General features: G+C 41.1%; 2 protein-coding genes across 7 annotated transcripts in view; both read right to left on the bottom strand.

Annotated features, from left to right (window-relative positions):
- Positions 1-151: 151 nt before the first annotated feature.
- Positions 152-11,735, bottom strand: LOC130171368 (WD repeat-containing protein 47-like). Its single transcript, XM_056379344.1, has 16 exons — positions 11,531-11,735; positions 10,022-10,201; positions 9,634-9,717; positions 9,150-9,234; positions 8,306-8,614; positions 7,533-7,972; positions 6,539-6,635; positions 5,406-5,578; positions 5,061-5,318; positions 4,664-4,739; positions 4,267-4,424; positions 3,716-3,885; positions 3,413-3,583; positions 3,035-3,166; positions 2,347-2,565; positions 152-1,980 (listed from the first exon to the last, which is right to left on the bottom strand). The coding sequence occupies exons 2-16, from the start codon at positions 10,177-10,179 to the stop codon at positions 1,838-1,840; spliced, it is 2,673 nt and encodes an 890-aa protein (XP_056235319.1). The 5' UTR covers positions 10,180-10,201; positions 11,531-11,735; the 3' UTR covers positions 152-1,837.
- Positions 11,736-14,337: 2,602 nt separating this feature from the next.
- camsap2a (calmodulin regulated spectrin-associated protein family, member 2a) overlaps positions 14,338-26,723 on the bottom strand; it is a 49,729-nt gene continuing 37,343 nt past the window's right edge. For 2 of the 6 annotated variants that reach the window (XM_056378639.1, XM_056378641.1), the window contains 12 exons: positions 26,120-26,216; positions 25,820-25,916; positions 25,624-25,655; positions 25,441-25,510; positions 23,129-25,250; positions 21,631-21,767; positions 20,888-21,111; positions 20,144-20,240; positions 19,609-19,674; positions 18,176-18,291; positions 17,556-17,674; positions 14,338-16,889 (listed from right to left, as the gene is read on the bottom strand). In XM_056378639.1, the coding sequence (XP_056234614.1) occupies positions 16,584-16,889; positions 17,556-17,674; positions 18,176-18,291; positions 19,609-19,674; positions 20,144-20,240; positions 20,888-21,111; positions 21,631-21,767; positions 23,129-25,250; positions 25,441-25,510; positions 25,624-25,655; positions 25,820-25,916; positions 26,120-26,216 (3,483 nt within the window). In that variant the 3' untranslated portion in view covers positions 14,338-16,583. The remainder of the gene's footprint in view (positions 16,890-17,555; positions 17,675-18,175; positions 18,292-19,608; positions 19,675-20,143; positions 20,241-20,887; positions 21,112-21,630; positions 21,768-23,128; positions 25,251-25,440; positions 25,511-25,623; positions 25,656-25,819; positions 25,917-26,119; positions 26,217-26,723) is intronic. The other 4 variants (XM_056378643.1, XM_056378644.1, XM_056378640.1 and 1 more) reach the window with 3 other exon arrangements.

Genomic DNA, 26,723 nt, shown 5'->3' with positions numbered 1-26,723 from the left:
GTGCACCTAGAGACACGTGTGTGTGGAAATATAAAACACAAACACACACACACGACTCGACATATTACAGAACAGTGTGATGGCTCCAAAGAGTAACTTAAAAATACCTTTATTTATTCAAAAGCAAGAACAACAGGTGGTATTAGACAGCCACTATTCCATATTTTTATTTTAAGAGTTTGAATTTCATTGACCCCTTTGGAATTCTATCATTACACATGTGCACAAACTTTCTTTTAAAACCACACAGGTGGACAATGACACTCGATTTTGCCACTGTGAGCAACAGATCATGTAAAATATGATGTATAACACGGTAAGCTATGACATACCTTCTCCCCCATACCCCCTTCTCTCTCTCGCATGCATTAGGTGCTTATTCTGTGTAGGTGCTTAGTAAAAGCCTAGTAAAAAGTGAGGATAAAATCAGAACCTTATTTGTAAAAGTTAAAAATGTGACCAGATATGTCATTTCACTCTGTGTGCAGTCTAGCAGCGTTCCTGTCTTTAAAGTGCATCATTACCATTGTCTTAGCTTTAGCCTGTCGACATTTTCTCTCATTTCTTTGATCATTTTGTGTAGGAGACGTTGAGCTGTTGTCATCCTGAGACTGTCTGGTTGCAATATATTCTCAACATGTACTTTTTTCTAATTTTGCAATTTATCTTTTCAGATTGAAATTGAAACTTGTTGTGTGAGACATGTTTAAAAATTACAATGTTCATCACTGAAATTCCAAACTTGAACGTTCTGTATTCTCAACATCTGTGTAAAGCCCGAATTACTCTCACTTTCTCAATAATAAGAGATGTAGGGGGAAAAATCACTTTGGGAATCTATACAGGTGTGCACAACTGCCCAGTGGGTGATCATTTTCTGCATTACAGTGCCATTAGAATAATCTATACATGACAAGGCATATGGACAAATAAGAAAAAGCTGCAAATAATAAATAAATAAATAAATCTCTTAATTTATCCACATATCCAAAAACTTCTACAAAAAGGCACATTATGATATGCATAACCAAACGTGGCCTCTGTCCACAAGGTCACTCGCTGCTCCCTAAACTACATCCCACCTAAAGTGACCTCCAAGCGCTGACTATGGCTGACTTATATGAAGTTTGGCATTTTGAGAAAATAACTAAACTAACTTGAAAGTGTGCTTGCCCTGAACTCACTCATGCCTTTCAATGCAAGGCGTCATCTCTATAGTCTAAGTACGTCTTTGCCATTTAATCTTTATGCTCTACTTACAAAGCCAAAAGCAGAAAGGTATTAAGCAAAAACACACTGTAAATATTGAAGTATTTAACCTCACATGGACTCCAAATAGCAACACTAAAATATCCTCGTTTTCTCATGGCATTTGCAAAATGTTCTAATTTTCTTTGAATTTAATTTTAATTACACTAAAACTGCAAAACCAAATACACACACATGCCTATCTCCAAGAATGCCATGTTTGCTTGCACCCACACTGCCACATACTCACAATACAGATGTATTCACTCATACACACTCACAACCAAGTATAGACTTCAGTCATTTTTTAAAGTGACTGGAGTTTCTGCCTGAAAAAAGTATCAGTCACGCAATTTATATACACACACACATATGCACACATAACACACACAACAGTTCACACAGTTAACTTTAAACTGACCAACATATAACCATCTTGATGCTCACAATATGTATTCATATGTATGCACACAAACACACATACGGTACATACACCCTGCAACAGTAAGGGATCCCATGCTGGGATGTATGTGGACACTTGTGCTTGCTGCTGCTGCTGTTGCTTAATCAGTGTTTTACGTCTGGATTCTCACGGGCCTGGTGCCCAGAGGACGACAGTTCGGTCTGCAGAGGAGGAGAGGAAGGTCTGGTCATGGGGGTGCCACCTACACTGGATCACCTTGTCCCAGTGTTCCCCTGCCACTGTCTGAGGGAGGGGCTTTGTTAGGTCCCCTGGGGTCAGAGAAAAGGAAAAAAATACATCACACAGTGCAATCACCAGAAACTGACAGCACAGTCACCACTGTCATCACCTTAATACAGTGGCCAGATGATCAAATATCTACAAGTATATGGTTCTTTCAACAATAAGTGGGACTTGAAAAGCATCATTTCTCATGACTCGGAAAATAGAACCTAAACCTGCTTGGTAAAGGTGAAATTCTTCAATCACGAAATGATCGGCATCAAGTAAGTTTAACCTTTTCAAATTGAATTTTCTAGTCAGAAACATACAAATGAATTATCTTTTTTTAACCCATTGTGTACAGTATGTGTGTTTTTGTTTCTCTCTCTCTCTCTCCATGAAGGTGCTGCTACCTTGTAGGTCACTGATGATGATCTTGTTGTCATAGGAACCAGTCAGAAGATGATGGGCTCCCGGTGAGAAGCGCACTGAGCGAATGTCACTGCTGTGGGGGCGGTATGACTGGACTATGCGGCCTCCTCTGATGTCGTACAACATACAGGTACTGTCCTCCTGGCCGGTGGCCAGCAGACGGCCGCTGGGATCCACTGCCACTGAAGCAACTGCACTTCCTGTGTGAGACAGGTTGGTAATAAATAACTAAAAGAAGTACAGACTGGTTTATCTCACTGAAGAGCCACAGCTAGATTTTCATGCAAACAAGGATCCAGTTTCGGGTGCAAATATAAACTTTGGATGTTTACGTGTTCTAATTTGTGTTTTATTTAATGTACGGACAATAACTTAAACTCTGACTAAGACTGATCTGAGGTGTCTAATAATTGAAAACATGTTAAGTAACAGGAAGTTACACAGTGTTTCACACATCCTCATGAAGATAATAATTATTAAATAATAATAATAATAATTAAATGATAGAGATTAAATACAACATTTAAAATGTTGATATTTCTGGCCTTCTCTGAAGGACTAGAAGGCCACTGGTGTATTGTAACATTGTTGGTTAACTGTGATACCCTACCAACCTGTACCAGTGTGGTACATGTGATTTGCTCTAATTTCAGTCATGATGTGACTCACCTGAGCCATGCAGTGTCGTGCCTACCACACGGACACAGCTGGGCACCCGCAGGTCCCAGAAACGGACTGTTTTGTCCTGCGAGCCAGAGGCGATCATCCACCCTCCCCATGTGAACAAAGTCAGGATGTGACCTGTTCAAACAAAATGGTCAAGTCTTAAACACATGATACATCCTTACCTTTTTGTACAGAGTTGTTGTGTTTAGAAGTCCTGTTTAGTAGTTATAATGCAACTATTTTATGGTACTGTTCCTAAGAGTTAATTTGTTTCTCATGAGGAAACAATTTTGAAAGAAAATAATGTCTATGTATGAGATGTACCATATCTGTAAACTGGTAAACCCCCAGCGTTCCCTCAGGATAAATTCTTTAACGTACCAGTGTGTCCACTCAGAGCATGAAGGCCCTGTCCTCTCTGACAATCAGTAGTGTAGATGTTGCAGTCTCCAGCTCCGGCACTGATCAAGATGGATCCTCCACTCTCGGGGCCCTCCAAGAAGGCCAAGTCCCTGATGGTACCATCATGCATGCTGAACTCCAGGTCTGGGCCTGAATCACAGAGACGCAAAGAAATTAGATCCAAAGTTAGATCCATTAGGTGTTCCCTATGTTATTCTGCTTCAACTTGTATTTGCTTGTTCTGTGTTTTCAGAAGCACAACTAAAACACATAACATGGTACCTGTGGCATTGCAGCTGTCTGCATTGAAAGGCAGGACTTTGACATATTTATCATTGGAGCCGGTGGCCAGCAGTTGTCCACAGTGGCTCCAGGCTACACAGTAGATTGAGCCCTTATGGTGCTTGTTCCTCCTGAAGCGCACAACCGGCTGCTTAACTGCACCAGAACCACTGAACGAGCAGAGAAAATAAAATAGAGACGGATTCACAAGTGTGCAGGAAGGCATGGAGTGGAATAAACTGCAAACAGAATTCTCATACTTTGACTTAACACTGGTTTTCTCAACAGTCAGCATTCTTTGGTCAAAAACTCTTCCGTCTGGTCAAGCTCAGACAATTTATTCAGCAATGATTCTTAATTGTGTCAGAAACATCCATCTTTACTGTGCAAAGATTTTAGCCACTTTAGATGTTAAGATTCAGGCATGCATCTGATTGGTCCCAAATTCATTCTGCAGCATGACAACATATAAAGTATGGAAGTACATAATTTATCATGTTGTAAGAACGTGCCATGGTTTGAAATCGTATAGAGATGTGAATAGCTCCTACCTGGTGGACAGGCTTTCTGGGTAGGCACAGACGCTCAGGGTTTTTGAGTTGGAGCCAACAGCATAGAGTGCTCCTGAGGGGTGGAAGGCCACTGCACGTACTGCCTGCGTGTCCTCAAGCTGGTTGACTTTAATAAACTGGGTTTTGGACTTTCCTGGCTGTATAAGATCAGAAAAAAATGATCCTTAGAAATATAACCTATGATTTGCCATCACGGATTTTTACCTAAACTTTACATTACATTCTTGTCATCTCTGTAAAGACATTTCAGAATGTATTTTTAACCATGTTTAGGGAGTTACTACACTAAGACAGATAAAGTGGAACAGAAAGCAAAATAGATCTGTTTAAGTAAAAAGGAGACTGACTGAGGTCTGTACTATGCAGTTTGGTTTACCTCTTGTGTGCTGCGTGTCGCAGAGCAGCCTGAATCATCTTGCACCGTGGGACAAGATGCTCTGATCCTCTCAGCACTGGCATTCACACAAAGAGATGCATAGATTCATTGTTTACCATTATCTTCTTTTGCAAAAAAAAAAAAAAAAAAAAAATCTGACAATATAACACATGGCATTTCTCATGGGTCTCTACCACAGAGGGATCAGAGTCAAATGCAAATTATATTTCATCATTAGTGAAACCTTAATATAAAGAGCTGCAGGGCAACACAAGAAGCAAATGTTACATACTCGATCAACATAAATGAGTTCATTTTTGCGTAACAATATGGGACTAATCTTATGATGTTGGTGTTTCTGTAGTGGCTGATAACCAGACATTTGACAGGCTCTTACCTTTGACTGGCAGGAACTGGAGACTCACAGAGGGAAGGTAAGCCGTGGCCCCCAGTCTTTAATGGGGTGCTGCTGCTCACACCACTTGGCTTGTCCCTCAGCACCCCTGTATCTGGAGTGTGGCGGGTGTTGGTAGTCCTGGGACTAGAGGTGCTGTTGTTCCCCGTCAGTCCGTTCCATTGCTGGCCCAGATGTGTGATCGCCTCATCTCCTCTGTGGTCAATGCCCACATTCATCTCTTCCAACTTCTGAATGGATCTAGACAAAGATGATATCTCTTGAGGCTCTCAGGTCACGTTACATTCACCAAGCCACCGATGTTGAATCTTGTAATGACTTCCTCACCTGCTGAGGAAGGTCTCAGTGAGGTTATGTTGGGCTCCGTCCTGCGGCTTCACGCCTCCCTCCAGCAGCATCTGCTGGTAAAGTTGCCTCTGCTGCTGCTTCTGTTCCAGATGTTGCTGCACACGGAGACGCTGCCTGTAAAATTCCTGTATGTGCTCGGTGGAGTCACAACGCTAGACAAACACACAAACACACACACACACACACGCATGCCCACAGTGAGCCAGCATGGAAAAAACACACTGTAAGGCTTGTTGCAGCAGAAGCTGTAAAACAATATTATGTAGAGCGATATTCTGACAGGATTTATCTTAACTGAATGGGTCCTGTGTACACACGTACACACACACACACACACACACACACACACACACACACACACACACACACACACACACACACACACACACAAACTCTCTACTAAGAGCTAGTACTGACAACTTTTAAGCTCCCAGGGCCTCGTCCTCCATCATCCATCCCATAAAAACTTTTCAAGGACCTCATCATATCCAAAGGGTCTACAGTATATTCTCTCTCTCTCACTCACATGCGCGCGCGCACACACACACACACACACACACACACACACACACAAAAAAATCCAATCTCAAGCTACTTTGCTCCTCTAGATGGGACCTGGGATGCATAAAGATGAGCGATGAGCGATGATGGAGGCTGCGGGCCATCTCGAGTGTGACCGCACATCAAAGCAGATTATCTGCCTTCAGTGTCCATGACCTCCAGCCCCTTCACTGAGACAGGGTCAGCAGGGTGTGAGTGTCCCTTGGACAGGTGTGCTAGAGAATTGGGGAAGGATTTATGAGGAAGAGTGGGGTATGGAGGCAAGGGGGCCCATGGGTTCAGGGGGAATCTTTTCTAAATCTCTTGAATCTGGATTAATGACAGTGACCAGAGTGAGTGACCAGACAGACAACCCCAGCTATTTCTTTTTACAATCTTCACAAGTCATGAAACCAATTCAGCCTGAGCAACCAAAGGTGAGACAATCTACTCCTCCATATATGAAATGTCTTTGTGGTTATCATTGATTTATGGTCTATGTAAGGTCTATAATGCGTGTACCATCACTACAAATACAACAAGCACTGCTAATATTCTGAAGTTTTTATTACCTCATTTGTTTCTGTGCTGCAGGGTGGCTCACCATCTTTTCCAGGGGTCAGAGGTGTTCGTGTGGTGTTTGGACCATCCAGCCTTTGTGGTTGCTTCCTATGTCAGTTCACAAGCAATTCTTTTAATCAAACTGATTGGAGGTGAAGTAGAAAGTACAGTTACAAATCAAGCCAAAAAAAAAAAGTCAAGGATTATACTGTATGTAGTAAAAGGAAAGAGACAGTAGAAATGTGGGCTACCAAGTGTTAAATGTGAAAGGAAACAACAAAAACAAGATAAAATGTCAGTCACTGCACTTCTATAAAACTAGACATGGAAAATATGTTTAGATGTGTTTTAACTTAAAGACTAACTTCATTGTAATTGTGGCATAACAAACTGGTCACAGATCGTAGTGATCTCACTTTGTACCAGTTGTGCACATCAATTCAATCCTGCAGGTGGAGCCAGAGAGAAAAACATCACAATGGAAAAACTCTTTTAGTTTGAGTCTAAAATATCCATGAGGAATATCTGTATTAACATTTCAGGTCTAGCTCCTTAAAATTAAATACTCAGAGACTGAGATAACGGATATCTACGCCAACCTGCCTTATTATTTGCAAAAGCAAAAGTACTTAGGAAGAACAGAAGGTTCTTTCTAAGATTTTAGGAGATTTTAAATTATAAGTCATCAAGTGAAGGCTTTAGATTATATTGCATCCATCAACACTCAGCTGCTCTGTGCAGCACTGTGGGAGATGACCGTAGTAGGGCTAATGGGATTAATAGAGCTACACATTGTGCCATACAACAAGGTCTACCACTGGGTTTAAGGCCTAAGGCTGCAAATGCACAAGCTAAGGAAGACAGCTCAGTAAAAAAGCTTTTGGAGAGAAAAAATAAAGCTATTGTCGCTGCAGACAAATGTTGAGTTAAACTCCACCCATCCATTACTCCAAGCACTTCTAATTAACACCACAAACCATTTGTCCCAGGCTGGCTCCAGCTTACCTCTCAGGTGAATCATCCTGCTGATGCACATTATTCTCAACAAGACTCCGACTGAGAGCAGTCTTCGAGTTCGCCTCCATGCCTCTCTTGTCCTGCGCTGCCAGACCGTGGGACAGGCCGTCCAGAGCCGGATTGAGAGATCTGGACATGTAGGTGTCGGCTGAATGAGGCCTCTGGTGGAAGGGCGAGGTAGGGCAGGGAGACAGACGGTTCATTAATGGAGTCAGGAGGTCCGCATGGCCCGCCTTGCTGGGCTTCACCAGCCGGTCCACGTGGATGTTGAGGACCTTTTGCTGGAAGGCGCATGAGAAGGCACCTGGAGAGAGGTTCTGCAGCCAGGATAGCAATGACAAATCCAGTTCATCACAGCCGTTCCCGCAGAGCAAGTCCACGCCAAGCAACACCTCACCCTCTGTGATTTCCTCCCCAGTTGCTTTGCTCTAGAAAACAGACGCAGTGTTGTTAAAACCAGGGACCAAAGCTGAAATTGTGAATTTGAAGTGAATGCAAGATTGCAATCACAAATTTTAAAACTTGTCCTGTAACTTTCTACTATTCGAATGAGATCTCATAGGAATTTGACTTTATATTAGATGTTGGCACTTAAAACCAAATGGGGATTTGTGGCAGGAAATGATACTGTAGGGTTACCCTTCCATTATATCTCTACACTGGTTTTGAGAGAAACGATTAGGTCCATTCAATTTTTAATGCAACATCAACACTCACTAGGGTTTCCTTGTAACACTTTCAATGTTTGGGGGTGATATTACCTGACAGAACTCCACACAGCACTCATAAAGAATCCCTTTAATGAGCAGTTGAAAGAGGCGGTTCCCGCTCGCCCTGAAGCCTGCCTCACTCAGCTTCCTGTCCGCGGGGATGAACTCAGCCACCATAGCACAAGCCTCCTCGAAGCAATGGACACGTGCCGTGCTTGGATTCCAGTCTTTGAACTCTGCATGGTGGGTGAGGCGAGGGAGGGTGAGGAGGAGACACAGCTTGCTGTAGTCCTCCTTGGTCGGACAGAACTCCTCCAAACTGTGGAGGCACTTGACGGCCTCTTGCATGGTGAGCTCCAGCTGTAGATGGGAAAAAAAACATTACAGAGGTTGTGTCAGTACGTGACTGTGATTATGCTTTTTCAGAGTGTGAGGTCTGTTTTTGTAGAATCCCACTGGTATTGTTATATTTAACTGAATTTAAGTGGAGAGTGTACATGCTCCATGATAGTGTTATGTTTTCAGAAGCTTTTTTTACTATGCAAAAAGTGGATTTCTGATGGTAACATGGTTTTTCATACAAGCCATTTTGTAGTAAATATGGGAACTTTTAAAACTGTGAAAAACTGGAAGACTACAGAGGCTAACATTATAACACACTCGTCCAATTTGTCAGAGAGGTTAGAGAGACTGTCCTTTAAACAGTATGTCTTCAAGCGAGATGTTGTATGGATGACTTCTATGTATCTCTCAGTAGGAAGACCAATTTCTCTCTGGGATCATTCAAGTTTAAGGTCATCTGCACTGTTTTCCAATTATTCATATACAGTTTATTCATATCCAGTTCAATCAGAGGCTTATTGCTGACCACTGAGCAAACTGAATATATACATACATTTTGAGGATCTTCAGCTGCAGACATGGCGTTATTTACACACAGAGCTTCCAAAAACTTCTGCTTCAGAATGATGTAACGGAACCTGGAAACATAAATAAACATAAACATAAATCTCAGTATTAAGAAATATATTTTGTAGTAGATGAATTGATTAACCCTCTGGTGACATTTCTTGGATTAAATTATTTTTGATAAACTTGTTCTTTCATTAGGTAGGACAACTGAGTTTAAAAATCTCTTTGGTGGTTGCTGAGAAAGAGAGGCTACCAGTTATATGATGGAATCGTGCCAGTACAGTACTGGGAGTTGACCTAATTTAGTTCCTGAGGCTACCAGTCTCCACTTCACTGTCAACTCTTACCCACTCACCAGTGAAGGAAAATGTCATTAATACTGTACTTAATACTGTATTGGAAACACATGCAAACAAGCAGTGTGATTGTACTGAAATTAATAATTTCCCCCACATTATGTCTCTCACCTTTTCTTGTCAAACTTGTCCATTCCTTCCAGGGGTTGAATGAACTGCATCACCTCCTCCCATTGGCCGTCCAGAATCAGTTGCCTGTTGAAAGCAGCCCACGGACAGTTAAGAAATCATTTGCAATCCCTTTTCCTATCTCAGTGGTACTATTTTGTGAGTCAAAATGCCGCAGTCAACCATGAAAATATGAATTTAGTCCAAAAAAAAAATGCAACACAATAAAACAAAATGGTGGAAAAGTGCACCTTGGGATATTGAGATAAGTATAAATCCACATCCTGACTAAAACTCAGCTATGCCCCCTACAAATGTAAAGTCTAATCAATCCTTTCAGCCAACTCTGATCTTCTCCTGAGTGTCACATGAGTCTGTTGTACTGTCATACCTGAGGAAGAGCATGTCGTCAGAGTACAGTCCATTAATGACACCGCTCTCCTTCTCTAAGGCCAGCATGCTAATGTGCAGCTTCCTGGAGTTGAGGAAATCCAGGATCAGCTTGATCACCTCTGCCTCCTTGATGTTGATTGTCTCCTCTGCCGTCATGATTACAAATCTGTGGTGGCAGCTTATAGAGAGAGAGAGAGTTGTAGAAAGTCACGTTGATGGCAAAGTCGCATCAAAAAATAAATTTTTTTATGGTTCATAACCTCAGTTCAAGGACTTTCATTCTAAAATGACTGTACATTTCCACTATTTAGGGACAATGCTGTCTACATTCGTTAAATTGATGTTACAGCCAAAAATAAAGACAAAGTTGATTTGTTGTCAAATTGCATAAACCTCAGATCATTATTAACATGCAATCTGTCAATCTGTTATTTGAAATGCTCTGCTGACAAATACTGTTAAAATGTAAAAACATACAGCACTTAATATACAGCATGACCTTTCATTATGTGGGTGCAGATGTGTGAAGCAGTGGCGTGAGTACCCATGCAGCTTAACAGTTTCAGATCAATGGTAACGATGTGAACATAGATGGATACTCATGCTGACTTTTATTTCAACACCGATGCCCACTGGCTTATACACTGTGGACCACACTGTGGATCAATTACTGTAATATTCCTACAGGGACTTCTAGTGTTTCTACTCTTCTGCTCAATAACAACATTGACCTGATTAACTACATTTCTACGGCAGCTTATGTCTGCATGTTCCAACAGTGAGGTTTAAGTGAGTTAACGGTATCGCTCGGTACTTTGCATCACCAAATTATAGTATTTCTATAATACTCCTATAATGACTTCAAGTATATTTGTGAGTTTGATATTAAGTTTAAAGTGGCCTTACTAGATTTAATTGTTCTATAGGGTGCAGTAGGATCCATATAGCATTATTGCACTTGGTGTTTTGTTTAATCTCACCATAATACTTCAATATAGTGAACAGTTTTGGTATGATACTCGACAAATATTTAAGGATGCAGTCCTGAAGAGTCGGCCGATTAATGGTTAAACACTGGGACATCATATAGGCAGCTACAGTAAGGCATGAAGGGCTCTCCATTATGCATGAAGCACTCGCTGTGTCTATGTAGAAAGGCTGAGACGAGCATTGATGCCTCCAGGTGTCCGTGCTGGAGGCAGAGCAGCCGGTGACACCGCCCTGTTAGTCGCCGCACACAGACACAACATCCAGCCCTGGATGTGACAGCAGGTCTGCGGCCCAAACCTGACAGCCTCAGCACTTCTGCTGCGCTCAGACACACCTTGTTTACTTGAACATGACAGCACATAGCGCACACTCTCACAGACACACACACAGCCGCTCAGTGTTACACACACATGCAGGACAACAGCATTCAGCAATGTCATTCATTTTCCCTTTAAATGTACAGGACATCATGCAAGAGTACACTCCGGGCTAACACGCCACCGTGCCTACTCCTCACCTGTCGGTCTGCGCAAACACCACGCCGCATTAAAGCCACTCCGCGCCGTCTGCAGTCTCCAAATCTAACAGTATCGACGGAGAAGATGACAGAAACTGTTGTTTGGACGTTGAAATCCTTCTCAAGAAAGCTCCTTTCTGCCTTAATTATTGTACACAGCTCGCCGTTGCCATGCGGACGCAAGCCGCAAAACCACCAATCAAATGCAGCGATGACGCCCTGTGGTTGTCACACCCACTGCATGGCAAAGATAAACTTTCAACTGATGTAGAGGGAAATTAAAAAGGTAGGCAGGTTGTAACTATAGTGGTGGGAAAATCTTTTTCTAAATTGTTGATTAAAAAAGGAGCCGTGTAAAATAGTGCATCCGTTCACTTTACTACAAAAATTAGTAACTGGATTTGGTAATTAAAGTCAGTGGTGGTAGAAATGTGTCAATGAGACTGTGAGTACTCATGTTGTGTAAATGTGTCATTTAATGAAAGAGCAGTCATGTAATCCGTTTCTATCCCGCATCCAAGGGAAGGACTGGCATGGGGAAAACGGCAGGAAATGAATACAAGCCATCCTGGATGTCAGAACTGGTAATGGGCCGAGTCTGACACGTGTGGTGTACCTAAGCCTGGTAGTGGGTTGTTGGACTCCGGCAGCCAGTCGGACCGCACTTCAGTCGAATTTCTCGGCCAAGGCCCGGCCGAGTATTTTTCAGGATGACATGTATAACAGCAGCATAAGAAAAGTAAACTGGGGAACAAACAAACACATAATCTTTACATACCTGTGACAACATCGGAAGTAAGGTGAACAGGAAATGAGGCATGCAGGGAGAAACCTGACTGGCGCGCCATTTCTGCTTTACACGGACGCTAAACACCATCGTGAACTGAAACATGACTTTGTGTACAGTCCCAGGCGTTTATATCCTGTTAGCTTAAAGAAATCAACTGCCTGGTACTGGAGGTAAGTCTGACAGCGTTGTTTGTGAAAATGTTCATTTCTTGATGCTTCATGCTTGGGACATCTACTGGCCTGAGTGTAAAATAGGCAAGTACAAACCTTTGTATTTCACAAATTGAATGAAAGTATAGGGATTTTTCATTCATTCTTTCTGAGTAAACATCTTTTATAAAACATGACACTGAGTCTAAAGTCTCAACATTAACAGTGTTATTATATATGTTTATTATCTTTATTTATTCATGTCATATTTGCTCGTATATTTACTCTAACGTTGTATATGGAGAAGTTGTCGTTCCCATTATGCTACTACTCACCAAAACAAAAATAATATACAGTAAATGACTGAATACATAAGATGTCATATAAATAAAACATTTTGTCTCATCTTGTTATGCAACCCTGTGTCAAATGAGAAATAAATTAACCTTGTATCCTTTCACTTATTTAGTATAGATTGTGCATTATGACATTCCTTACTGTTACCACCTGTAAGAGATTTATTGGCTGTTCCAGTGACTGTACAGGACTAATAAAGATAACTGCCAACTGATTATAGCCTACATGTAGAAAATACCAATTATGCTGTAAACAGCAAATGGACTGAATGATTACAATAAAGAAATTACACCAGTTATGGATGGGCATGAAATGTGCTCTATTTACAATGCATCTTCATCAGCAACACAGTGTTTTCGTTCCCTCATTCTGCAACATGAATGTTTACTGTCGCCATGGCAACAGGTGCCGATTTAGTAGTTAACGTTAGCTTAGTTTACATATTAACAACGAACATTAACATTGTTATACGTAATTTCTTAACAAAACAAATGTAAACACCAACAGCCATAATATCAAAGACCAGGTCTTAACCATAACCATGTCATTTCACACCGTTAACGTAGTGCACGTTAATTTTCGCTGATTATTTGGGGAAATAAAACAGCTCGTAGAAGACTGCGTGCTCTTATTCTGAAGAGCAGAAATGGCGTCGTCAGCAGGTGAGCACGTGTTTTCCCAAAGTAGCTGACTGACACAAGTTGATTTTCATTCAGACTGACCGAAAGTTTGTCTCAAAACTAAAATGCAAATCTACAAGCGTAGACCTGAGATCCACAAATGCGTTTTCGTTTCACAAATAGAAAATTGATTCAATTTCAATTGTCTTTGAAAGCTGTACATGTTTGGAAGATATTCACAAATGCTTTTCATTTATTTCTAAATATATTCAAAGTATTCACAGATATGTTTTTATTCATGGAATTTGTTTGTGTATTTGCAGATCCATGTTATATTTGCAAATCTACATTTTACAAATCTATTTCTTGTATTTGTGGAACTCGTTTTATATTGATAGATTACACATTTACTCACTGATTGTCAATTTGTTCACACAAATAATATTCAGACGAATTTACCTCTACTAAACTCAGCTGTGCGGTGTCCCAATCATCAGTTTTGGGTCCCACTCTTTTCTCAGGATAGAAGTATTTTTCAATTTGTATGTTGATAATACACAGTTATGCATTGCAAGCTTGTAAACAATAGGGTTATTAGTAGCCTTGATGTCTTATAATTTTCTCTAGATCAGTAAGGATAAGATTGAGGTTACACACCTTGAATTGTTCGATTATGTTGCCTCACACAAAAGCTTTGATATAAAGTGTCCTCTGTAAAACACCTCCTTCATAATTTTCTATAAATCAATACAAAATAAAACCATAATCATATCAACCCTGCTTACTAAAGTATCTATCTATCTATCTATCTATCTATCTATCTATCTATCTATCTATCACTTTCCCTCCTTTTAAAGTAGAAATTTTGTTTTACAGTTAATACCATATAAATGCTGAGGCCATGCTTAAGTTTATTAAATGCTAAAAGGAAAAAAAACAAAAACAAAAATTAAACTACATGTTCAGCAATATGTTGAATGACAGCACAGTGTCTGACAAACAAAACAAGGTCATCATAGTAATAGGTATGAGCGCACATGAACACACTGTACAATATCATTACACTTTAAATAATCTTTTCCCTTGGCCTTAAACAGCCAAAAGCAGGTGGACAGAGCTTTCTGTGGACAAATCCTTTCAATAAACAACAAAGAAACTTCTTCACTTCTTCACACTGTCATATTGTTTTACATTTTCAAAGACATGTATATGCTCTCTTTTGGTCATAAATACCCCCCCCCCAGTTGAAAAGCAAAGCACCATGTTGGCAGATTTGATTTGTTGGAAATCATACCTTCGAATGGTGTTGACTTGACATTCTGTGGCAAAAGGAACATGTTGCTGACACCAATGAAACCCTGTAGCGAGTCTCTTACCCGTATGCAGCAACAAGGATCTGCCCATTCTGCCATGCATTATTCTGTGAGATTCATTCTCCCAATAATAGGAAAAACAAAGAAATCTAACCTGGCCTGGTTAGGACATGTTCCATTCATATGCGACAGATGCTGCTAATACACACTCAGATAATGTTTAGTTTGGGTTAACACACATTTGTGTGACAAAAGAACAACTGATGCACAGATGTGTTGAAAATGACAGCCATTTTGTAACAGTGTGGCCATTTTTAATGAGTCAGACAGTAACTCACTGATGCATGACTGGCTTCTTTAATAACAGAGCAATTGATTTTTAACTAATCAGAAATCTAGACTTTGTGTGTGCACTATGTCAACTACATTTTGGTGCTTGATGGACCTGAAGTGCCTTAAAGCTTGATGAGTGCAGACATTATTAAGATGAGTAGTGTGTTATCTTGAATTGAATACTGTCAAGAGAGTACTAGCACAAAGATTTCATTTTAAATCCTGATATAGATATAAAGAGAAATACATCTTAGGTGTCATTATGTCTTGGATTTTAGTCATGTTCCTGATACCAGTGGCTGAGTGTGTGATTGTGCATTATCTTAATATACTGCAAAGTTTCTACATGGTGCAGTGGTCAGCATTTCAAAATACAGAAGAAATAATACTGAGGTGTTTTTATTTGTTCACAAACCTGCTGTGAACCAGCAACAAAGTGATCTACAACACTGGTTCTCAACCTTTTTGTCTGAAGCAATGCTTCCATGTAAAGCCCCGCTGTGAGTGCCAGCAAACCACCAGGTCAACTCTGATGCTACAAGGGTTAGTTTTACTAAATTATTGGTTTAAGTTTTAAAGTTTCAACTACTTACGAGAAAAAGAAATGTATCATAACATGATAACATGATAGCATATTTGTATATTAGAAATATGTTTTTCACACATTGTATATTATAGCTCAAATCTTCTGAAGGTGTCCAGACCCAGAGGTTGAGAACCAGTGACCTAGAGTAACGTCCTGCATTCTTTAAAATCACCTTCTCAAAAAGGGTTCTGAAAAAGCTGAAACCGCTTGGCTTTGTTGAGCTGAACACACGTGTACCATGTGGCTGATCCTAGCTGTATGCAATTAGTTTTTTGGCCCTCTGTAGTTTTTACGTACCTTAATATACAAACTGTTTTACCCACGGCGATGAAGAAAAAACATGTTCCTCCAAATACAAAAAGAGCCTCAGTATATACGCTGCTTTACAACCATCTCATTGCACTCGCACACGCTAAAACAAAACAAGCATAAGGCCACACATCAACAGGATAATGCAAACAAAAATCAATCTGTACATGAATTAAAAACATTCAGTGCTTCACTGTACCGAGTAAAATGTCCTAGCATTCATACTGTCTCTTTTTTTTGACGTTTGGCACATAGGAAACAAGAAGAACACTCATACATGCCTTCGTGAACTGACTTAAACGTGACAGTCTCTAGAAACACAGAAGTGATAAGCATTTACATCATTCTTCAACAGTGGCATACATTCCAGTTGCTCCTAATCTTTGAGTCCTATCATGTCCGGTCCAGAGTAAGGAGAAGAAAGAAGGACAGGAATGCAATGAGAGGAAAAACAAACATGAAAAAGACATATATGCATTCATCTAATTGGCATTGCAGGTGTTTGAATCTTTATGGATATGTACAATGAAGTGCAAATTGAAATGGGTATGTTCCATTCGAGGGGGAAATGGTGATGTTTGGGGTAACAAGTTCCATTAGGACAGGGCAGGCACTACTTTTTTAGGGGTGGCTGGCTTCTTGGTTTGCCAGAGGTGGTTGTGGATCGTCACCGCGTCCACGCTGGCCGACATGGTCTTGGCTGGTATCTGACTAAATTGCTTCTTGTCCGAGTTGTACTTGTACAGGCCATCGATCATCTTGCGTGTGATGCTCTTGGGGCCAATACCTGTCAGCTTGTTGATCTCTTCCGTCTCGGGGCAGTAAGTGTAGAGGGAGCGGAACTGGCAGCCGGCATCACGGAACAACACTAAGAAGTTGTTGGCTTCTGATTTCTCCATTTCCTGTTAAGGTCAGGGGAGAGAAGCTCATTAGATACAGTATGGAGGCCATGTATACTGAAGGGACAAAAAAAAAGATAGAAAATAAAGTCTCTGAATGGACATCCATGTGACTTAACATTTTTTTTTTGTATGTGAGGTTTCCTTGATGGACCTTTGTAAATCACTATGAAACCCTCTTACTTTAAATTCTAAAACAGTGAGTGAACAAGATCTTTTATTTTGACCAGGCTTTATTTCTAATTTCTCCTGTTCCCAGTTTAATGCAAAGTCAGTCTTCCTCCATGTTTGCCTGTATTGACAAATTAAATAAAATGTACATTTCCACATCACTAATTCCATCAGTACAAAAAGGTCCTATCATTACTCACCCCTCTGCTGTGTTTTTCCTTTGAACTTAAATACTGTTTTCATTCACAAATTAATTCCAGTCACTCTTTTATTATAGAACAACTCCACCATTATTTGAATAATTGCAATTTACAGTAGAAAATTTGTCACACTCATGTGCATTTGTTTCATGCCAGTAAAACCAGACAGGAAAAAAAGGGAAGAGATTTTAAACCCCAAAGTGTTGAGCGCACGTGGTGTGAATTATCAATAAAGCCACCAGGACAACTTGACCTCTACAGTATATAAAACAATATGTTAAAAGCTCCATGCTGTTACCTCCAGGATCTTGTTCTTTTGCCCCTCATTGACCTTGCCTGCGAGGCAGCAGTGGGCCAGAGCATTCTGGATGATGTGCTTGTTAGACTTGGCACTGGGTTCTTTGTAGAGCTTCGGTCCTGAATGAGAACAGGGGAGATAATGTCAGGATGAGGCTGTTGTCATGGCAACCATTCCACTTATTTCAAAGGAAATCCCTCCATCGTTTTGCTCTTTCTTTTGATAAATCATGTATGAGGATTTTAACTGGTAGCATTTTTCGGTGTTATCGGTCAGTGTGACAAAGGAATATGAGCTATGAATGCAGCACTCACAGCACAAAGAATTGTTCACACATCAGAAATTTCTGGATTACACGGAGAGGAAACCATGCCAAGAATACCGTGGATATGAAGTAGTAGACATTTTTAAAAAAAGGCCTTCAGTATTAGAATAAAAACTAAGCTAACGATAAAAATGACCCAAGAAGAATTAAACCCTAAACTCTATCATGTTATTCAAAAACATTAGCTATAATGTTGGTTGGCATTTAGCATCCCTTATGTTATAAATATTTGATTTCATTTTAAAATTTGCATGCAAAAGATATTCTGTAGAGGAAATGTGTTAAGTTGACCTACCAGTGTACTCTGTGTTGGATGTCACAGAGGAGGTTGTGGATCCATTTTCCCAGTCCTTCTCTCCATTCCTGCTGCTGGAGCGGCTCGGGGACAGGAAGCCATCTGCAGAGTCAGGCCTAGAACACACACACACACACACACACACACACACACACACACACACACACACACACACACACACACACACACACACACACACACACACACACACAATTAGTTCACCTTTCTGCATGGGTGCTGCTCCTGAACACTCAGCAAATTATACTGTAGGCAGGGCAGGAAAAAACTGTGCTATTCATAAGCCAACTAGATGTTTTTTTAAATACAGAGCCATCTCCAAACATGATTCAACCCAGCCATTGTAAACCAGTGGAATTTGACTGTTGACTGGTGTCATTTTCCCACCCTGTCTACATCATATTTGCATAGATTTATCCTTTGCTATGGCGGAAACTGTGCGTACTATTTAAGCACACAGTTTGAGTTTGGGCTTGGTTTAGTTGTAGAGCCTTACAGTAACTAGTAAAGCAGCAAAGCTTGCAAGCACAGGCAGTGAGTGCAGTGATGTGAAGCAGTCTGGTGCATTGAAGGTCAGTAAAAGAGTTCAATCAATTACAGTGCAGCACTTGGCGTTTACTTGCTCTGCTTTTGTGGACGGCAACTGCATGGTGTGTCCCCTCTGTACACTGGCAACAAGTGATTTACTAATATACAGAGTGACGACCACTATTCCACTGGGATTATAATTCATTCAAAATACACTGCTCTAATTATATGTAATTATGTAAAAGTCCATGAGCAGGGCAATTGTACAGTAAGAGCAACTAAAGCCAACCCTTGCTCACATGTGTTTGTGGTGCTTTTTTGGGAACATAAGCTGCCCACATTAACAAGTCATTTAGTTTTCTTTAGTTTCTCGAAAAGGCAAAATCTTCCAATAGGATATACAAGTCTAATTTGGATTCAATATATCTTGATATGTTTCCAGAACAGTTTGAGATGAATTTAACATTAAATAACTATCTTCAATACCTACTGGGTGATTTTAAGACAAAATATATTGTTGAATGACTTGATAAGATGGGTGTTTTATGCAGGGTGTACTCTACAGGACTGGTGATGTAGTGGCTCTTAACAAAGTTAAACAATTTACTTTGAAAGAAAGAAGTGGAGGAGTGTAAATTGGTGTGGGAGGCACAGCAGAAGGGTGGTGAAGTGGAAAAAGAGAAGTTAATGTTTTGTGATGGCAATGCTGGTAAAAGCGTAGCATTAGACCAGTGCTTTGAAGTCAGTCATAAAAGAGAGATGTTGCTTTTATTATAAGTGCTATTCAATCCTTAATAAAACCCAGTGAGGGGACAGGGTTTCAGCATAGGATTGTGCTCAGGACAGCGTGAAGCATCTTAATGTTAAACTGAGGGGCAGAAACTAACCTTCTCCTTCTCAGTTTAGGAGAGCTCAGAAAGTGGAGGAGACTGCCAGAGGCTAAACTAGCACTTCTGACATGTGTGAAAGAGCAGGAAAGAAAGTAGTAAGAAAGGAACATAGGAAGAATACAGGAGAAATGTTAGACCTGAGGACTGGAGTTAGTCTGGAGAGGTCAGTAAATGTGACCATTACTGCACATGAAGAATAAACTGTTAAAGACTTATGTTAAAAATCACTCCAAGATCAAAGTTCATCAGATACTCTCAGGTTTCACGTGAAGTTTAACAACATTATATGTCCAGTCTAATTGATGGCACCACCCAATCAGCTGAGCTTTTCTTATTTTCATACTTTTAACTAAACATATCCCACCGCTGTATTCCTGAATGAATCAGGGTTGTGTATCCAAAAGTGAATAAAACCCAAGAATCATCAAACTTTGAGTTTGGATTAAAAAGTTTCTTATTGCGTTTGGTTTATTGCATTTGACACCATTGTTCCACCAGCAATCAGAGACTTAGTATATTAAAAACGTCTCACCTTGGTGTTCTCTTCTCAGATTGAACGCTGTCGCTGTCTCCCAGGTTGAGGGAAGCCAGGGACAAGCTGGAGACTGAAAAGACACGTTGGCGTGAACCTGGATGTGAGACAATGAGATGTGGCACAGCACGACACGATTACACCGACACCACGAATGATCACGAGACCAATATCTTATGGCCACTGTGTTTTGTGCCAACCCCTTTACGCAGCAATGTAGCAATGAATTCTCACATTGATAAAACACACACACAAAACTGATATGGTCACAACTTACAATACATGGTTAAATGTGTATAAATGCATATTATATAATGAATTATTCAATTTACATAAAAGAACACATGAAAAAAACATGTTAGTGCTACATTGCTCCTTCAGTTTGTCAGTGTTAAATTTGAAGCCCTACTGTATTATTTTGCACCTTTTTTATTATATACAACAGAAAAAGATTGTTGCTTGTTATTATTTCCTATTATATATAATATAATATCGATTGGGATCAATTTATCTAATGTATGATATATCAATGCAAATGTCACAGTTCTTCCAGTTGAAAGCTTAAACTGGCCTAATTAGATTCACAAAACAAGAAAAACGGACACATCAGGAATGTAATAAAAAAGACTAGCTGGTTGTATAAGATGTTTTCATGTGGCACAAAGCAGAGTGGCAGCAAGACACACAGATTCGACAGATGGGATGACCTTGACCTCTCTGACTGGAGGTCATTCCCATGGTTACCTGTGGCAGCTCTGACAGGGGTTTTGGGGGAGTCCATGCTGTCACGGTGGATGGACTTTGGCCTGCCCCTCCTCTGCTTGGTGCCACCGGCTGGTCGAGGTTTAATGACGGTGTCCATGTCCTCCATCAGTTTGAGCTGCTTTCTCCTGAGGTATTCCTGTTTGATGAACTCCCTCCTGGCCTTGTCCTCCTCCTTCCTGAGACGCTCCTCCTCTGCTTTCAGTCTGAACAGACAGACCAGACGGATGGAAACAGAGTCAGAGCAGTGATAAGAAATACTGCATGTGTTTATAGCTTAGGAATTATATACGGTTATACCCTGGAAAAATGAAATAAAATAAACACTGAGTAATTTCATGTCAAGTGTAAAATGACAAAAATTTTCTGGTTGCAGCTTCTCAAACGTGTTACTTTTCTTTGTCTTCCGTGACATTAAATCAAATATCTCCTGGTTTTCACTGTTAGTTGGACAAAACAAGCAATTTGAGGATGTCATCTTGGGACTGTATAGATTTGCGAAATAACCAGCAGATTAATATACAGATATATAAAATTATCCGTATTTGTATTACACTAATATTGGTGTCAACAAATATTTCTAATATAGGACATTCATTTAATAGTAATCTGCTTGAATAAATTCATTTCCCCCTTCCAAGGCTTAAGAGCACACAACAGTGTGTTCCCATGCTTGTGTGTTCTGAGAATGTGTACGGACTTTCTCTCCAGATGTGTCAACGTACCGAGCTTCCTCTTTCTTTTGCTCCAGCTCAGCCTCCTGCTGCATCTTCCTCTGCTGGCTCTCCTTCTCCCTCCTCATCCTTTTCTCCAGCAGCGCTGCTCTCTTCTGAGCCATGTTCTCCTCAGCCTTTCCGTCCTCCTGAGCAAACAAAGTCAGTTACCCTATACTGCTTCAGGTAAATGGTGTTCCACGCAGAATAAGAATTCCGGGTCATTTAATAAAGTAACTGTTTTATCTGCAGTTTATTGAGGAAAATAGACCTTCTATAGTTGTGACATGCTGTAGATCAAGAGGCTGAATGTTGAGTGTTATTACAGTCTGATACTCCTTAAATCATTTTATTCATCTGCTCTAATATAATAAATGAGATAATAAATGAGATAATTCCAAAACCTGAACTGTTAGTGTGAAAGGTCAACTTCTTTGTATAATTAAATGAGACAGTAAAAAGGCTGGCAACAGAGTAGAGGATTTTTCTCTGGGCTAGACATTCTTTTTTTTTTTGACACTAAAACATCTATTGCAATTGATGTATTGAGTATAGATAAGAAAAACAAAACAGCATTTTCCTTATTTCATGGATATTTATGGCCACATCTCACTGCACTTAAGATAGTTTTGCATGAACCTTGACTAAAGCAAGAGAGCAGCAGACTATTGGAAACATGGTTTGTAAAATATTGACATCTCATACAGACTCAGAATCTATTATTAATGTCAAATCGTGTTTTTTTACTACAGCCCTACAATAAGAAACTCAATTGGAATTCAGTTTTTCCCAACATAGAGTAGGTATACCAGCCAGCCTGCTATATCATAGAATATGATATGATATAAATCAGTTTCATCTAGATTTTTATTTTATCTGAACATCTTCATTGTTCGTCCCTCGGTATCCACCCTCACAATCTATTCAGTTTAACACTTCTCCAACCCCACATTACCACAGCTGTGCCTGAATTATTCACAACAGCCCCAGTTTTCTGACCTAAATCGAGGCCCAGACTGCAGATAGCAAGACATCTTACAACCCATAAATGGAAAGATAACACTGTCCTCAAGCTGGCTTGTTTCCGGAACAATTCACCATCTCATATTAGGAACAACAGCGTTTCCTGATAAAAAACAAACATGGCTGCCCTAGGTTCAAATGTATAATTGCTTCTTTTCCAGATCTTCACCACTACATTTTAAAGTTTATGCTGTTGGCTTTATGTTTATTTAATGTTTAATTACACATGTTTTTTTTGTTTTTTTTAATGACTGGTGATCTTATTTGCCGGTGTTATTACTCTTTGCTGCTGTTATTCAACTCTCTTGAGTGACTGTACTCATTTTTGTACATTACACATTTGGCCTTTGAGCAAATCCTTCTTCTCATCTGTTTTAAAAAGAGAAGCCGCTACAAAGTGTAGATAATGGGCTGAAATGAAATTAAGGAAAGTCCAAACATTCTTCATGTAATACGGTAACAGACATTGTCTGAAACAACAGCCTACCTTGAAGAAGAAACCACGACACATCTTCTGCTCCTCATCCAGGCCTTCCGCATTTCCCTGCTGCATCTCCAAACCATCATCAAGGATCAGGTCCTCCAGTGGTTTCACGACTGAAAGAGGAACCTCAATCAAGCTGCTCTTTGCTTGGCCTGAAGCTTCTGGCTGGGGAGGGATCTCTGTGGGTGTCAGTGTGAAGGTTTCTACCACAGGGTGGGCCAGCACCTCAGGGAATGATGACTCTATGGTAGGTTTGACATCTACAACTGATTTGTGAACGGCAGTGATCTTGGATTGGTTGTGAGCCTCTGTTTCCTGGGTTTTGGCATTTGAATCTACTTCTGTTTTCCCTCTTTTGTTCTGCATGGTGGGGGAGCTGGGGGGGGGGCTGGCTACACATACACTGGCAAGGTCCCTCTCTGGGGAAAAGAGGGAATCAATCTCCTTGTTTTTATCTCCATCTGGAGCTGCTGTCTCCGGATTGGCGGTTGCTGGTTTCTCTCCCATGTAAACGAAGGAACTTGCCAAAGGCTGGCAGGGAGAAAATCGACGCAGCCTTGGGATGCTATCTACTGATTGGGGGGCGGTTAGGACTCGATTGTAGGGGGCTAGCTTGAGCTCGGTGGGACGAGCAGTGCGGGGATTACGTGAGTGGAAGGAGGCAGATTTTCGTTTGATGCTGGTTGGAGAGCGGTGGGTGGAACGAGGGGAGTCAGCAGGAGAGGAGGGTCCTGAGGATCGAGTAACAGCTCCGGATCGACTGTGTTTTTGCGGTGAGGGGTTTGTATGTGAAGGAGGGATGACCCACGCCTGCTGATGTTGTTGCTCCCTCATGGCCATGATGACTTCCTGCTGCTGAGCAAGTCGCTGCATTTCAGTCTGGAGGAATGCTAATGAGTGGTTCAGCTTCTCAATAGAACGCGTATACTCTGTGAGGTCCACCTCAGTTAGCTGAGCAGGACTTTGTCCACCCTCCTCTCCTGCAACGGGTGACTTTGTCCAACAGGAGGCTGTGTTGCTTTGTTCTGCCCCATCAGGTGTGTCTGCTTTGCTCCTTCCAAATTTAAAGACGGGACTTGTGCTTGCTGCCTTGCCTTCTCCCTCAGTTTTCCCTCCTTCCTCTCCACTGGCAGCCCCATCCCCTTTTCTCTTTACCACATTGAGAAACGCCGAGTGACCCATCTTTTGCCGATGTCTTGTAAAAGCAGCCTCCACTTTCTTCTTCTGTGCTTCAATGGCTTTCCGTTTCTCCTCCAGCCTCATCCTCAGCTGTACCATCTCTGTAGCCATGACCTGAGCAGGGTCATTGGGTGGAAGCTGGACAGGTGTTGGTGATGCTTGTGCAGTAAGGGGTGATTTGGTTGGTTGATGGATGGGGCTGTGCTCAGGGGTTGGGGCCCAGGAGACAGATAACGGGAGGCCAAACTCAGAGCCCTCAGGAGTGGTCTTGAGGGAGCTGCTGCTGCCCCTCCCTGAGTCTGGCGCTGATGGATTGATCTTCTTCAGCTTCTGTTCAGCAAAGCTGGTCAACTTCACCCCTGTGGGGGATTTGCTCTGGCTGCTTGGGCAAGGGCTTGGCGTATCCATATCCAGCTCCATGTTCACGGAGCAGTCTTTCAGAGAGGAATCCTCATCTAGCATGTCCTCTGTTCGGATATGGATCCCAGTGTCCACCTCTGTGGTGTCTGTGGTGCTCAGAGGTCCTTTGGAGTCCACCTCTGACACCGGCTCTAAGCCACCAACAGTAGACTGACTGTGCAGGAAGAAACCGTTGTTGATGCCCTCCACTGGGGGCCTGCTAGGACTATGGATAATCTGCAGGGCTTCCTCCATGGAGGGAGTTGTTGACATGACACTCCCATGTCCGTTGGGATAAGCTTGCTTGCCAGGCTCCATACCAGCTATGCTGTCTGGGCAGCCCTCCTCCTCAATGCCCATACTCTGACCATTCACTGGCTGGAAAGATAAGTTGCGCTTCATTCCACGGGGCAGGTGGTGGACCTTGAAACCAGAACCGTCATCGGTGCTGACAGACCTGACCATGCCACGTGTGGAGGAAAGAGGGGCAGGAGCAGAGTCCTCTTTGTCAAAGGGGATGTCAAAAGACACTCCATAAGGCCCAGATCTTAAGAGAAAAACAAAAAAAAAACTGTCATTTCATCAACAGCTAACAAATTTGAAAAGGTTATTTGAGGAAAGAGTCTGGTTTGGCAACATCACAATACGCTTTTCTTAATCCCCATGGGATGATTAATTCTCTTGGGGATTTGGATTTTAAATGAGCAGCACATGAACAGGACAGCAATATTGCAAACCTTTTCTCTTTAGGCCAGGTGCCGAGATTGCCATCAACAAAGGACATTGAGGTTGACCTCTTAATCTCTCCTGTGGGACACAAGTAAGCAAAGTAAAATTCAAAACAGAGGTTATTGTACCCACAGGTAATCATAGTTTGATATGTATACCTTACAGTACAATTTGGGTAAAAAAAGAATTACCTGAGTTTCTAGGCTGGGGTCGGAGGGGCAAACTGGAGAATGAGAGTAAGAAAATGACAGATATTATATAAATTATAATATATACTTTTATTGTCCTTTTTAGCTTTCATTTATCCAGATAAGGATACAAGGATGCACTTTTAGAAGTACACACAGTATATCACACAGAATTCATGTTACAAAGTTACAAACATACCTGGGTCTTTCAGGACTGGGGGATCTTTCCATGAAGCTTCTCTTAGTTGCCTTGGAGATGGGGATGGCTGGAATACTCTTCAACAAGGAAGAGGGATCTGAGGTGATACAACAGGGACGAATTATCAAACTGGACAGCAACATAACACTGTACCTCATTTTCTCCTTAATTACTTTGCTTTATGTGTGTCACATATAGAATACAGGAACATGCACTTACCACCACTCTCTCTATGCATGATACTGTTGTTGCTATTGCTACTGTGAATGCTATTGGAAGATCAGAGCTTTTAAGACTTGCCTGTGCCTTCGTTGCCCAGCGTTCTTGGTTTCACAAAAGACGGCTTGACCACCTCAAACCACCAAAACAGCTCTGCCATGAACACCAGATAGTTATTCTGGGGGGAAAAAATCAAACAAGAATAACATAAAAAACATGGGTTGTATTCAGTCACTCAGCTCAAAGATACCTTAAACAGACAGGGACAAATTCCCTGCATCCAATTGTCACTTTATTCATAATATCGACTGTCATACAATTGCATTGTACCTTTTTCTCCAGCAGGTGTCTCTGTTGACCCCCTGCAGATACCAGTGCTTATTGTATTTCCACTCTGCATATAAATAATTCACCAATCTTACTCCATTTCATGAGTATCCTCATAAGAGAAAGATGCTTCATAGCTCAAACTACAGTCCAGTGATGTACAAGGGAATATAGCAAAGATATTTTCTCAAATGAGTGAGGTCCTTTTGAATGGAATTATCGCTTCCATGACTTATTCACAAGCTAGACCTTTCATACTGTGAGATTTTTTTTTGTGTTGGCTAACCATATGTAACTAGCATCCTGGCTTTTTACATGGTGGATAAGCTAATTGTCCACTTACTAAATAATGTCAGTA

This window comes from Seriola aureovittata, chromosome 6 (assembly GCF_021018895.1).
Source record: "Seriola aureovittata isolate HTS-2021-v1 ecotype China chromosome 6, ASM2101889v1, whole genome shotgun sequence".
Lineage (NCBI taxonomy): Eukaryota > Metazoa > Chordata > Actinopteri > Carangiformes > Carangidae > Seriola > Seriola aureovittata.
This window is presented reverse-complemented; position numbering and strand designations above follow the sequence as displayed.